Genomic DNA, 14,075 nt, shown 5'->3' on the forward strand with positions numbered 1-14,075 from the left:
TTTATAATCTCAACATTTCCCAAAACACTATGCTACAGTGTCTAATTTGATCCCATAACATCTCTGCAATAGACATTTCCATTCCTATGCTACAATCTAGGAAAATGAAACCCAGCAGAGTCACTTGTCCATGGTCACTCAGCTCTTCAGCACTGGAACTGGGTCTCCAGTGCTGCTTTTTCATCTGTAGAGAGTGAGTGGGGCACAGCAGGATCTGCCTCAGATGTATGGGCCTTTGACAGATGGTTCAGAAAGTTTCTAAAAGTGTGCACCACCACCCCAGCAACATTTACTCTTTCTTATGTCATCAGCATCCTGGAGCGATATTATTGTTTTAATAAATTTTATTTTCTCCCCATAAGTTATTCACTATCATCAGGCTTTTTTACTTGCCTGACTCTCCCATTCTGAATTGGTCATCTTTTTTCAGATCCCTCTCTTAGGCATAGTCAGAATATACTTAGGGCAACAGAAATCAACTCAGTTTGTCAACATCAGCTATGAGATATGCTGTAAGAAATTGGCCATAGCCCTGGCTGGGGTAGCTCAGTTGGTTGAGGGTCATCCCATGCACCAAGAGGTCACCAGCTCAATTCCAGATCAGGGCATATGCCTGGGTTTGGGGCTGGATCCCCAGTAGGGAGTATGCAGGAGGCAGCTAATAGATATTTCTCTCTTCCCCCCTCCCTTCCTCTCTCTCTAAAATCAATAAAAAAATATTTTAAAAACCTAATGAAGAAAACACATAGGCTAAGGATCAAAAGAATGTATTACATGTGCATTCTTGAAAGAAGAATATAAGCCATCAAGTGCTTATTTTTGTGCCAGAACTTAAACCCAGCTTCTCAGGGGCATGAAGGACACATTGATTGGATGCCAACTCTGGTCAGCCACCAAATATTCAGTTCTCACAAGTAAGGCTTAGTTAGTGCCACATTTTCAGTGAGAAAGTTGAGAGTTTAGAAATCCAGGTAAAATTTGTCTGTGTCCTATAGCTAGTGAATGACACAGCAAGAATTTGAACCAACATGTACCAAAGCCCATGTTTATTTCACAACATACCTATGCTCTGTTAGATTTCTTATCCAATATTCTTAACAGGTTTGAAAATAGAAACCCTGCTGGAGATATTTAGGTCTATTCTCACCAGCAATGTGCAAAGCCATGGAGCCTCCTGCTTAGCAGGGCTCTATCAAGGGTCCCCATGTAAGGATTAGAGATGTCAAATATAGTAATTTTTCAGAACACATGATCAGAGCCATCCGTACCTCCAAATCCATGTGCTGTTCGTAATAATTATTTTGGTTCATTTTTTATTTTGAATCATTCACTACCCTTAGCCTCCATTAGTAAATTTAATGGAAAAAAATTTTCATTAAGATCTTTATACATAGCCAAGATCAATTCCTATTTTATTTTTATTCCTTTTTTAATCCCATGCATAATAGGTCAATATAGTTTCTCTTACATTTCGAACACAGTTGAGAAAGTACTGTTTACCTTGCAAATTTCCAAGTTTGGTATCGTTTCTGTTGGAGAACATAAATCCTATTTTAGAGCATGAGCTCAGCCTTTCAGTGAACACGGCTACCTAGAAAAAAATATCCAAAGGAAACCAAAGGGAAAAATGAAACCAAAACTTTCTTTTTACCCCAAAAGGCCACACACTCAAAGTTGGTAACAGGAAGCACTTCTAATAAGGTCTTTGGTTTCCATTCCAAAGGGTTTATCTAATGTGAGTCTCTAATTAACCGCATTAGAACAAGAAACAGAATCCATTAGAGAAAGAAACAGAAGCTATTGCCACGCCTTGAAGAAAAAAAAAAGACTGACACTTATAAACTAATTCCTTGATTCATAGGAAATTTAACATAACTTGCTTAAATGAGCTTCATCAAGGCTCCATTAACATTTATCTAATGTAAGCAAATTTAAATTTAAAATTCCCTCAGTAGGAACAATTTTCACCCCTGTGCATATTTCATTATAAAAATTTAACATTGCTCTAATCAACTATCTCCGAGAGATCTACAGGCATTAAATGCTCATCAGTAAGTCCAACTAGTTCTATGAAAGTTGTACACTTGTTAGTATGCTGACAGCATCTCCTGAGAGCCTTTTATACATAGAACCCAGTATTTACATGCTATCAGCATGATTTTAAAATCTCTACCTTCAAATCTGAGGTTAGATTATGGTGACAAAGAAGCCAAGAAAGATGGGAAGTAGTTAGAAAGTAGGAAGAATGTTGTTTTTTGATTTTTTGTTTGTTTTTATTTTTTAAAATATGTTATTGAATTCAGAGAGAGGAAGGGAGAGTGAGATAGAAACATCAGTGATGAGAGAGAGTCATTGATCGGCTACCTCCTGTACACCCCCTGCTGGGGATGAGCCCGAGCCTGGGCATGTGCCCTGACCCGGAATCAAACTCTGACCTCCTGGTTCATAGGTTGACATTCAACCACTGAGCCACATCGGCTGGGCTGTTTGTTTGTTTTAATATGGTAGATCCTTGAGAATGTTTATAGGATAAAGGTCCCAACAAGAAAAATGAGCTGCAGCAAATAGGAAAAACAGATGATAATTGAAGAAGCAGATTCAATGTGGCAAAATGGCTGGATGACTAGCATTAATCAGAAGTGCAAGAAATAGTAAGGGAGTTCAAGGGATTCTGGCACAGGAAAAAGATAGAGTGAAGAACTTGAGAGTTCAGCAAAGAAAAAAAAAAGAGGAAAGAAGTGGTTTCTCTGATTTCATTTCCTGGCATCTGCCCTAAATAGGCCTTCTCTGACCCATACGTTCTTGATTCATTTATTTATTCGCTCACTGACTAGATATTTACTCAGTGCTCACTATGTGTAGATACCGTTCTGGTAGTGAGGATGTAGTAGTCAGCAAAACAAAGTCCCTGGTCTTAAAGAGTTATATTCTATGTAGGCAGGCACACAGTACATACACAGGGTGGGGCAAAAGTAGGTTTACAGTTGTGAGTGTGCAACACAGTTTATTCTTGTATTATTACTGTACTATTTTTCATACAAACAACTGTAAACCTACTTTTGCCCCACCCTGTATATATATTTGCTCAGGGTTCAAGCTCTTAACCTCTTTCCCTTACTGACCCCTAACTCATCTTTCTACATCCCCAGCCATAGCATGTTATTTATCCCACCATCTCAAATTAAAAAAAAAGGAATTCAACTTAAACTGAAGACCTTGCCTATAGACAAGCAGACCTGACTCTGAAGTAACATACCAGCCTCCCGAAATTTTGTCCTGATTCTAACGGTTCATTTCCCTGTGAAATGGCATCATCTTAGAGGCTGGCAAACAGGGAGAGAAGCCCAACAAGGCTTTTATCTCAGACACACTTGCCCAAGTACTTATGTTCACTATGGTTGTTTATTGCTCAACCCCTTTTATGAAGGCCAGATGTGAGGATCTGTAGGGACTACAGAAATGAGTAAATCTTCAAGGATATTAAATAATAATTATTCTAATACTTAATATTCAATGAGCACTTTCTATCTGTCAGACAGTTTAAGGACTTACATGATTTATTTCATTTAAGCCTCACATTAGCCCTGTAAGGTAGGTGATAATATATCCGCTTTCAGGTGAGAAAACAACGCCCTAAAGAGGTCAAGAGATGTGCCCAAGGTAATGAGGAAACAAGTGCTGTTAATCTGACTCCAGAGCTCATGTCCTGAACTATGCTGCCTTCCCAATTTTATTATTGTCCTAGGGCTCCATAACAAACTACCACAAAGGGGGTGGCTTAAAACAACAGAAATGTAGTGTCTCACAGTTCTGGAGGCTAGAAGCCTGAAATCAAAGTGTCAGCAGCACTATGCTCCCTCTGAAAACTGTGGGGAATCCTTCCAAGCTTCTAGTGGTTTGCCAGCAGTCTTTGGGGTTCCATGGCTTGCAGCTGCATAACTCCAATGCCTGTCTTTATTGTCACATGATGGTCTCACTGTGTGTCTCTGTTTTCATATGGCTGTCTTTTTATAATACCAGTCATACTGGATTCGGGGCCCACCCTACTGCAGTGTGACCTCATCTTAACTATTATATCTAAACAACTATATTTCTGAATAAAGTTACATTCTGAGGTACTGGGGGTTAGGATTTCAATGTATACATTCATAACACCAATGATTGGGAAAGTATATGGAAATAGAATGGAAATGGAAAAAGCACAGGTCTTAATCTAATCAGTTATCATTATCAACTCAATGTGTTACTTTGAGAGAAGCACTTTCCTTCTGTGAGCTTCATTTTTCTCACTTATAAAATAAAGACATTGAATTTAATGATCTTTAACTTGTTTCCAGTTCTAACATTCTCATGTTTTTTCATTTGTAAATAATTGTAATGATAAATAAGTTTTATTAGGCATGTTTAAGTACACATCAACTTATGGAGATAAGGCCTGCCACCACAGAGGAGGTGAGATTCCGTAGGTTTCCAGATGCTTTGAGAATGGTCGTGAAGAATACTAAAGATGTCAACTAGGGCAGAGTTGCTGGAGGAAACTTCAGGCAGAGGTAGAGATGTTGGCATTTGGAGAACAGGGTACGAGCTGGTTTATGGATTACAAATAAAGGCAGAGTGGGAGATAAGGCTGGAAAGCTATCTTGGGACATGCTAAGAGCAGAGAGATGGTTTCTACTCAGTTTAGTGGGCGCTCAACATTACAACTACTGAAGGCTTTTCAGGAGCAATAGTATAGAGGTTGTGCATAGATGGCTTTGAATGTGAAGATAGATTGAGGGGTAACTAGTTAGACTACTGAAATAGTCTAGGTTGGTGACAATGAGGACACAGCATAGAGCTTGTGGAGGTAGACTCTAAGATTTTGAAATATTGATTAGTTATTCTCTGGCTTCACTTGGGGGGGCTAGAGAAAAGTTCACTTTACACAGCTTGTGCAAAGTTGATATTTACTAATGTCACTCAGTATTATAAAGGGCCAAAGGCATGATCTCAGAGAGAAGTTCAAAATCAGAGCTAGAAACGGAAGAACATATCTAAAGGCAGCACATAAACTACACAGAGGAAATCTAGGTATGGGCCAGAAACCAGGGAGCTGCAGAACAGACTGGGAAGCAACACTCAAGTTGACTGGGGTTGAAACAAATGGTTCCAAATAAAGGCTGTGAACAAGGCAAGAATACTGTGGTCTGTACACAACAATGTAAATATAATTAGCACTACTGAACTGTACTCTTAAAAATGAAGAGGGTAAATTTTATAGTTTGTGTTTTATACCTCAATTTAAAATTTTTAAATAGATAACAATTTTGAAAAAGAAATCTGAAAAATGTTGTCACCTTTCTAACTTGGAGCTGTCCATGCAGATTAGTGACAGGTCTACAGATCTGGTAAGGAGCCAGGCCAGACAGATTAGGTGATGGGCAAGGCATGGAGAAAGAGCAATAAATATCAAATATAACTCTAAGTTTTAAAACCTATGCATCCAGGGAAATGGGGGAGGAGTAGTCCTATTCCTGGAAATAGAGAGGTCAGTAGTAGTCATTGATTTGGGCATGAAAATTTTGAGAAAAAATTATTTGAGTTTTCATAGTTCTTCTTATTCCTCAATAAAAGATAAGAGAAATTAGAGACACAGGTCTGAAGGTTCAAGAGTGAGATCCAAGCTAGAAATACAACTTCTAGTTTATCTGTAAAAGGGTGAAAATTAGCAATATGCAAATTGATATAACCATCAAAGGAAAGTATAAAACAAGACAATAAAATCCCAATAAATTAAACTTGGGAATGTCCACTTTTAGCATCAGAGTAAAGGATCTCTGAAAGAAGCCCACAAGTTATTCATATTGGTCAGAGAATAACCCTGTTGTGTCACAAAATTCAAAAGGGGAGTTTCAAGAAAAAGTTGTGCCTAACAGTGTAAAATTTTTCAGATAAGAAAGATGTGGATTGAAAATAAATTATTTTATTTGGTAGCCAAAGAAAAGACCAAATGAAAGTGTATGAAATGGGTAGGGGTGGCCAGAAGTGCACCCAGAGAGAACCAGCGACAGTTCGCCTGAAGGAAAGGAGAGAGAAGGAGCACATTGGGTGAGGTGGGTTGCCAGGTACAAAGAAAGCTTGTCTTATCAGTTAAGAGCATGTTTAGTAACAGAAGAATTGTCTAAAGGTTTAAAATGGCAATATCATAACTAATAGTGAGTAACTCTGGAAAAAGTTCTAGAAAAGGTGGAAAGACCGTATTCAAGAACACAAGAGGACAGTAAGATTTGGCAAAGAAGAGGTGTTTTGAAATTGCCTCTAAACTGCTCTGCCTACTTTCAATTCTACCCACTCCAGTCCATTCTGGAGTGTCCTCTCTACAACATAAATCTATTCATTCACACATAAACTATTCAGTAAATATTTACTTAATGAATGCAGAAAACAGATAAATTAATGAATGAACGAGACGAGGAGGAGAAAGAGGAGAGCTCTCAGTGCGATAATCACAAACATTTCCCTTAAAAAAAGCAATTCCATGTCCAAAGAGTAAGAGCACATTTTGCCATTTTCTATGGATTTCAGAAAGCAAAATTAGCATAACTGCTGTATCGACACTAGATCACCTTGCCTCACGTACCCCTCCTGTGGGCATTACTCAGGGCATTGTTGTGGTAAGCTATGGACCCTGTTTTCACCACTTTGGCCACCACAGACCTGGGAGTTCTTAGGAACAGTACTGATTGCAAAGGAGGGAGCAGCTCACCTTTGCCCCAGCAGGACTGCACCCGCCGAGGCCCTGGTTCCCCAGTGGCTGCCCAGAGAGCCCAGGCAACATTACTTGGAAGTAGGGTGGGACAAACTCTAGCCAATGAAAGACAGAAGAAGGGGAAAGCCAGGTGAAAAATTACTAGCCCTTCCCCCAGTGCCTGTGCTGAGACGCAGTATAATACAGCCTCTCTGGAAGTGTGTCCCAATAGCGTACCCATTTCTGTTTGCTGTCCCTCTTTCTTTTTTCTCCCCACTTCTGCATCCTGGGATTACACCATTCAATAAAAGGTTAGCATTAAGTGTGTGCCCCTGCTTCTGTTTCTAGAAAACCTGGTCTAAACAATTAATTTTGGGAAATTTTTAAATGTTAAATATCTTAGAAGAGATTTAGAAGCACATTATTAGAAGCGCAAACAAAAAACATTTGTAATGAAAACATTCATTTATTTGCATTAGGTTATGTTTGGATACTGAAGAGAGTAGTAAAGAATAGTCACTGAAGGAGAATGAAAAGTCAGGAAGAAATGGTGAACGGACAGTCAAGCAACAAAGAAACAGTAATTCTCCTTGTAGAACATCAACAGGAGATAATCAGAAACACATGGCTATGGTGAGTACACATGCAGTCCCCAAATAGCAAAGTTTCCATTAAAGGAGCACATACTAAGGAGATTTTCTTCCATTGTGTCTGTTTATAATTAATGTTTTCTTATGTTATGACATATTAAAGTGTTAGATCCCCCCAAAAATAAGAAAATCTACTGAGTGACCTATTTCAGTGAAGGCAACTGAAATTGTCTTCAGTTTATATATTAAATTTAAATAATTTTAAGATACGACAAATTACCAGCCAAAATTAAAATAACTAATGCTGGGAGAAAACTCAGAAGAAATGACAAAAGTATAGCTGCTTAGCAAAGCCCCTTGGGGAGTTAAAATGGAAAAAAGAATTAAAAATTGGCCAGAATGAGGGAGAGTGCTTCCTCACTATGGAAAGTTGGCATACACTATACCATGATCTCAATCTGCACTGAAAACCGTTTTAGACATTGAACCAGATCCCAATTGTAAAAATGTAAAAGGCACAGTCAGTCACCCACATTTAAATATTTGCTACTACAGAACTCTCTGTTGCTAGGCTAATATAGTACAAAAGGTCGTCTCTTAAAACAACTGAAACCAAAAGACTGAGACATACTCATTGCTAGTTTATGAAAGTATGAAAACTATGATTCAAGAAATATTCTGTGAGTACGCTTTGGTTTCTGAATGTGTATTCCTGCAGACTCCAAGGCATTCATTAAATCACTTTTTCAAATGTCCTCAGGTGGATTCTTTAGGAAATTTTTTTCTTTTTTTAGGTTTATAAATCCAGATGCAATTTCCACTTCTTGAAGGGTCAGTTAATTTAAAGTTTAAATGTATTACGTTTAAAGCATTTTTCATGTTTCTTAGTATTTCTTTAGGTCTGAATAGCTGAAGGGAATCATGACCTTTCCCAAAGGATTGCACATACAGATACAAACAATATTTTCCAAAAAGTACTTGAGCTTGGTAGACACCTTATACATCCAAATACTTTCTGGAATCCATGAACCTCAGGTCAAAGCCAGCTGTTTTAAGTAACTTTAAACATCACTTAAAGATGGATGGACACAAGAGAAAGCCCTAGTAACATGCACATTTTGCTATGCCAATCAAAGTAAAAACAAAACCCAAATTTTATAGATAGAAACAATGCTTCTTCTACAAAAGGCCTAAAGATATACTTTAGGTCTTAAGACAAATCTATGTAGTATCCCATCATTTATTTTTAAAATAACTTCAGAGGAGCTGTTTGTGAGAATAATCTATATGTTGACCCCAAAGATATTTCTTTCTTCACTTAAACTATCTGAAGGAATATGAATCTTCAAAACTGGATTATTATTCAATTCTCTTTTGGGTCATATACTTCAAGAATAACTAATTTATATCTGATTTAAACTAACATCCACATGACTCGTTCCTTCTGGCTTCCTTTCTATCTCTAATTAAAACAAAATGTCTCTAAACCAATGGCTGGCACAAGTTAAGTTAAAAATAGAGGCAAATGGCAAGTGTTTGGAAATTCAGTGTTCATATCCCCTGGATTTCTGGACTGTAATTGTGAATTTAGAATCTTGCCTATGATTAAAATATTTAAGACTGTCAACAATTTGAAAAAAATCATGTATTTGTCATTTTTTGTGAAGAAAATTCTAGAGTGAATGTTTTACACAAGCAGCCAATAAGTTTCAGATGCTTTATAAGTAGCAGAAGATCCAAAACTGAAATGAAAATTCCTGTGACAGCCTAGAAATAACAGCTAACATATACCTAAGTTCCAGACAAAAGCAGGATACACATCAAGTAAAGTAGGGAGTAAGAAGGGCTGTAAGTTAATGAATAAAAATCTTTTCGTCCAAAATTCTCAGCAAAAATTTTAGGTACTTAAGGAGCAAAACCATCTCAACTATTCTTAAAGAAATTTACTAATATCAGAAACAAACAAGAAGTGACTTTCAAAATCACAGTTTACACCCATCATAAATTTGATGTACTAAAAAAAACCCACAAAAGTTGCAAGAGTTAATGCTAGTATAAGTAAACAAAAATGCATATTCTTCGATTACCTTAGAGTATTTAATAATTGATTCACACTTGCAGCTGAAGTTCATTGATAAGTGTTTCTAGTTAACTTATTATCTGCTAATTTTTGTATAACATATTTCCTGTTCAAGGTGCTTCTTGACATTATTGATAAAATAAGTCATTTATTTAAAAGTTTCAAATTTTCTTCATTCTAACCTAATATTATTTTGTATTTCAATAACTTCTCAGAGTTGTGGTTTCACAAATTATTATTAGATCTTTGAACTTATTTTTATTTACAGCATCAGTCCTGCAATAGGAGCTGGGTAGGTGTACCATGTCAGAATGCTGGCCCAGTGGCCAGCATCTTTGAGTGTCAGTCATCTTGACTGTAAAAGAATGACACTCATACCCACCTTACCTACCTCACAGAGTTATGAGTCTGATATGAAATCCATAGAGAGTGTTTAGAACAACACAGTACTTGTCCTGGAGGTGTTAGCAATAATGGTAGAAGTACTGTTGATATTTAACAAGAAATTCTGCTCCAAGCAGGAACCATGATCATAGGATTTACTGCAGATATGAGATAGTACTTTATAGATTCCTAAATTATCTTGCTATAATACCCGCTGTAGCATAGAAATCATTGACTTTGCTACTGTGAATTTTCTTTTTTTCTTTTAGACTGGACTATTTTAAATGTCATCATTTCATTGACAGGCATAAACAGGAGTGGTGTATTAAAATAGAAATTCTGAGTGTTTTTCTGTGTTTTGTGTTTTCTCTGACACTTGACAGGTGAGATTAGTAAAGTTAATTACCATAGTATAAGCATAGAATAATCCAAATTTTCCTAATTCTATAAGCAATAAAATGCAGTGTGTCAATTCTTTTGAAGAAACCTATTATATTGTTCTTTTAAATGCTTCAGAAATAAATATTTGCTCCAGAAATGTGTTCACTGATGAAAAATTGATTTAACCTATTACAATATAAAGTTTTGGAGTATCTTTGAGTCTGGAGTGGTCTGGGCACTCATACTGACTGCCTTGAGGAAAGAGACACTCAAGTGGTTATCAACTTTTAGGAATCTTTGATTTATATTTCTAAACTTTAAATCTTTAGGTCTATTAGACTCCTAATATTTTATAAAGCATTCCCATCACTCCCCCACACATCCTCCAAATTGTCTGTTTCATTCAGCTGAAATGAAGTGAAATTCTAATAGATAAAATAATGGCCCGGACTTTCAGGAAATAAAACAAGAAGTTGAAGCAACATGTGTTTCACTGTCATAAGGTCACTCTCTGGGCTGGATCTCTTTCAGACCTCATGGAAGTTAATTTTAGTTTTACGGAAAGGACAGAGAGAGGCAGACTGCTATCTGTGCAGAAAAGGTCAAGGTTAAGCTTATGACTGTCTTACCTTTCTGGTTTCCTGAGCATTGCCAGAGAGAAGGAAGCACTGTTTGTCCACAGAGAGTCCCTTCTTGCATCTGCTTGCCTGGGTGTCAGTGGGCGTGCGGGGGGCAGCCCTGGGGACAGTGGCTGCCAGCCTCCTGGTCCCTAGGAGTGTCAGGGTCTGGTAGAAGAGACAGATTGCCACCACCAAACCCACCAGGAACGGCCGGGGGCAGCACCGCCGACGACAGAGGAGCCCGGGACGAAAGACCATGACCAGCTCAGCCTCACTGGGCCCCTGCGCACGTTGCCGGAAAAGCCATAGCAGCTATTTTTTGTCAGCATGAAGAATACAAACCTGTCTTCTTTTTCCACAGCTTAAATGAAGGCTGCTCCGTCCCGCTTAAGAACTTTCCGAAGAACCATGCCAAAGAATTATAGGTCCCAAAAGCCTGAGACGGTTACTAAGAGCCTTTCCATGGATGACAGTAAAAAGTGGCTGGCCTGGGTTAAAAAAAAAAAAAAAAAAAGACATCAAAATAATAATAGTTGTAACTAATAACCTGAGCGTCCGCCAGGCTGCCAAACTGTTGCTTCCGGTGATGCCTTATTTCCACAACACCCTTAAACCCACGGTGAAGATTTTACAGGAACACAGGAGCCAACCCCAGGGAAGTTCTGGAGCCTAAAACCAGCTCCGACGGGCGCCGTCGGTTCCAGCCGGGAGCGCCTGTTGCACAGCCGGGCGCGGGCAGCTCGCCCGCAGCTCCCGCTCGGCTCCCCCGCCACGCTGCGCAGCCGCCTCCCTCCCCGCGGCCTGAGAGGCCGCCTCCCCGCGGGCGCGGGCGGCTTCGGGCGTCGGGGGAAGGCGCGCTTGAACCCACAGGGCCACTGCCCGGTTTCTGCCTGTGTGCTGCTTTCCGCTTCAAGTTCAAACTTCTGTGTACTTACTCGGTTTTCATCCTTTTAGCCAGAAAAAAGTTTCCACGATCCCCTCATGGACTGTTGATCGGGGCCACTCGGAAGAAAACACCCCGCCGTGTGACTCAGTTCATCTCCCGCTCGCGGACGCACGCGCCCACCCACAGCCTGCGCCCGCCGCCCCCGCGGGGAGCTGCGGCCGGACCCCGGCCGGCGCCGGCCGAGCGCAGGGGGCGGGGCTACGCGCGCGGCCCCGGGGGTCCCGGGGGTCCCGGGGGTCCCGGGGGTCCCGGGGGTCCCGGGGGTCCCGGGGGTCCCGGGGGTCCCGGGGGCTGCGAGCCCCGCGGCCAGCGCTGGGTCGCACGCGGGCGTCCACAGCCTGGGAACGGCGGTGCTCACTTCCCCGCAATGTGGCTGCTGAATTTTAAGTACACATTGGATGGTCCGTGCCTTATGTAATTTGTTTTTCCTTGTTGCAAAAACAAATAGCCCTTCGTCAATTGTCAATTGATGGCAAAAGTCGAGGGTCTTCACTTGGGGAATTGTGGTCACTGTTCTGGGGATAAGTGGTCACAACTACTGTCTGGACCTCAGAACAGCAAGTCTGCTGTTCGCACAGAATAACCGAGCCTTCTGCTTCAGCACCTAACTCACAGCACAGTTATTGCTAGTCCCTTCCCGGGCTGACGCTGAGCCTCGCCAAGGCTAAATGCTGACACTTGCCTTACAGTGAGCTGCCTGCAGCAGGTACTGGGGAACGTCTGCTCAGTAGACTTTGTCCATAATTCAACTCAATCTACTTCTGCCATGCAGACCGCCACAAGGACACTCCCAGTCAGGCAATTCTGCAAACTCCATCCACATTTGCTGAGTCAGCTGAGGGAACTTCAAGGAGAAAAGCAATCTGTCTTGTGCATGGTGCTCACCTCTCCCTGCCCTCGCTTTGTGAACTCTGGATACCCCAACCGGTTTAGGCTCATAGCAGACATTCTCCAAAGGCTCTGAATCTAAATAGATTTTGCATCCTGTTTCTAACTCACTCATTCTTGGGGACTGAGGTTCTCCTGTGAGGCCACACCCCCAGGGTGATCCCATCGTTTAGGCACGCTCCCGTCAGTCACTTAGATTTTGTGAGACGGAGCGCCCCCTAGCGGTGCCCACCTATTACAGACTCAGAAATGGGCATCTACAGAGAGGAAACTATTTTAACACCTTATGAAACAGATTCAAGTTTTACAGAATAAATATTCACACTAAATCTAGACTTATCCCAAGCCCTTGCATATATTTCCTCCAGTGTGTTTAATATTAATTTATAGAGTCAGGGTCTTCAACCCCATGACAAATGAAGGAGAGAAAAATGAAGTGATACTTGACTTCAGGAAGCCAAGAGAGTTTAAGAAGAAATGGCTAAACAATGTGTTTTGGAAGATATAATTTTGGTGGATGCAATGTGACTTGAGATATCAGAGGAATTATGAGATCTCTAAGTTGGAATTTTCCCTGTGTTGATGAGATCTAGGATGTGACAGTTATTTACTAGGTGAAAAGGAATAGGCATGCAGTTCTATTAAGGAAAAAAGTCTGAAAAACCAAGAGTTTTAGGAAAATAAAGGGTCGCTTTTATGCATTATTAAATTGTTGAGTACAGGATACAAAAGAGAGTGTAAATCAGACACTAAAATTGTATTGTCTTCGGGCTGGGAGAAGCAAAAAACAACAGCATAGATAATTTTAGAGCTAGATTTCAGATAACAGGATAAGAAGGTGAAAAATTAGTGTTCTAGAAATGATGCTGGCAGACTGAAAACCCCAATTTCTTATTTTACCAATAGTCTGAAGGAGTGGGAGAAGATAGTAGACAAAAGGATGTCTGCAAAAGAGAAAAGTTAGAGTGGATGGTGGAAAGAAGAGGTGGAAAGAAGTTACAGCAAGAATCAGCACCAAACAAAGTAAGGTAATTCATAAACAGCATTTGATGTTAGAGTTAACCCAACCTGGGTATAAGTCATGTTGCTTTTTATTAATTGTTTTTAAGCATGATTCATGAAATGATACTAATGCTTCCTTTGAAGTGTTATCGGCATGACTAGATGAAATGTATAAAAATCACCTAAGCACTCTGCACATTTGTTGGAAGCATGCTGAATGCATGTCTGTTATGTTTGTTACATGGTGTCAAACACATGAACAGATAATTATCAACATAATGGGCTTCTTAGAACACAGAAGCGCCAAAAGCAAACATGAGTACTTAGTGTTAGATCTCTTCCCTTTACTCTGTGAGATGGATGTGGGTGGCAGATGCTAGGTCGGAAGAGTGAGAGCAAGGGAGGGATGGAAGTGGGTTGTGGGTAGAAACTACAGGTGGGAGGGATTTATGCCCGA

At 40.0% G+C, this 14,075-nt stretch overlaps 1 protein-coding gene across 2 annotated transcripts in view; it reads right to left on the minus strand.

Moving 5' to 3' along the window:
* Positions 1 to 11,872, minus strand: part of CPED1 (cadherin like and PC-esterase domain containing 1) — a 268,666-nt gene extending 256,794 nt beyond the window's left edge. For both annotated transcript variants that reach the window (XM_081147894.1, XM_081147893.1), the window contains exons 1-2: positions 11,718 to 11,872; positions 10,792 to 11,270 (exon numbers count right to left, since the gene is read on the minus strand). In XM_081147894.1, coding sequence (XP_081004020.1) covers positions 10,792 to 11,040 — 249 coding nt within the window. In that variant the 5' untranslated portion in view covers positions 11,041 to 11,270; positions 11,718 to 11,872. The remainder of the gene's footprint in view (positions 1 to 10,791; positions 11,271 to 11,717) is intronic.
* Between the last annotated feature and the right edge of the window lie 2,203 nt (positions 11,873 to 14,075).

This window comes from Miniopterus schreibersii (genome assembly GCF_964146895.1).
Source record: "Miniopterus schreibersii genome assembly, chromosome: 9".
Classification (NCBI taxonomy): Eukaryota; Metazoa; Chordata; class Mammalia; order Chiroptera; family Miniopteridae; genus Miniopterus; species Miniopterus schreibersii.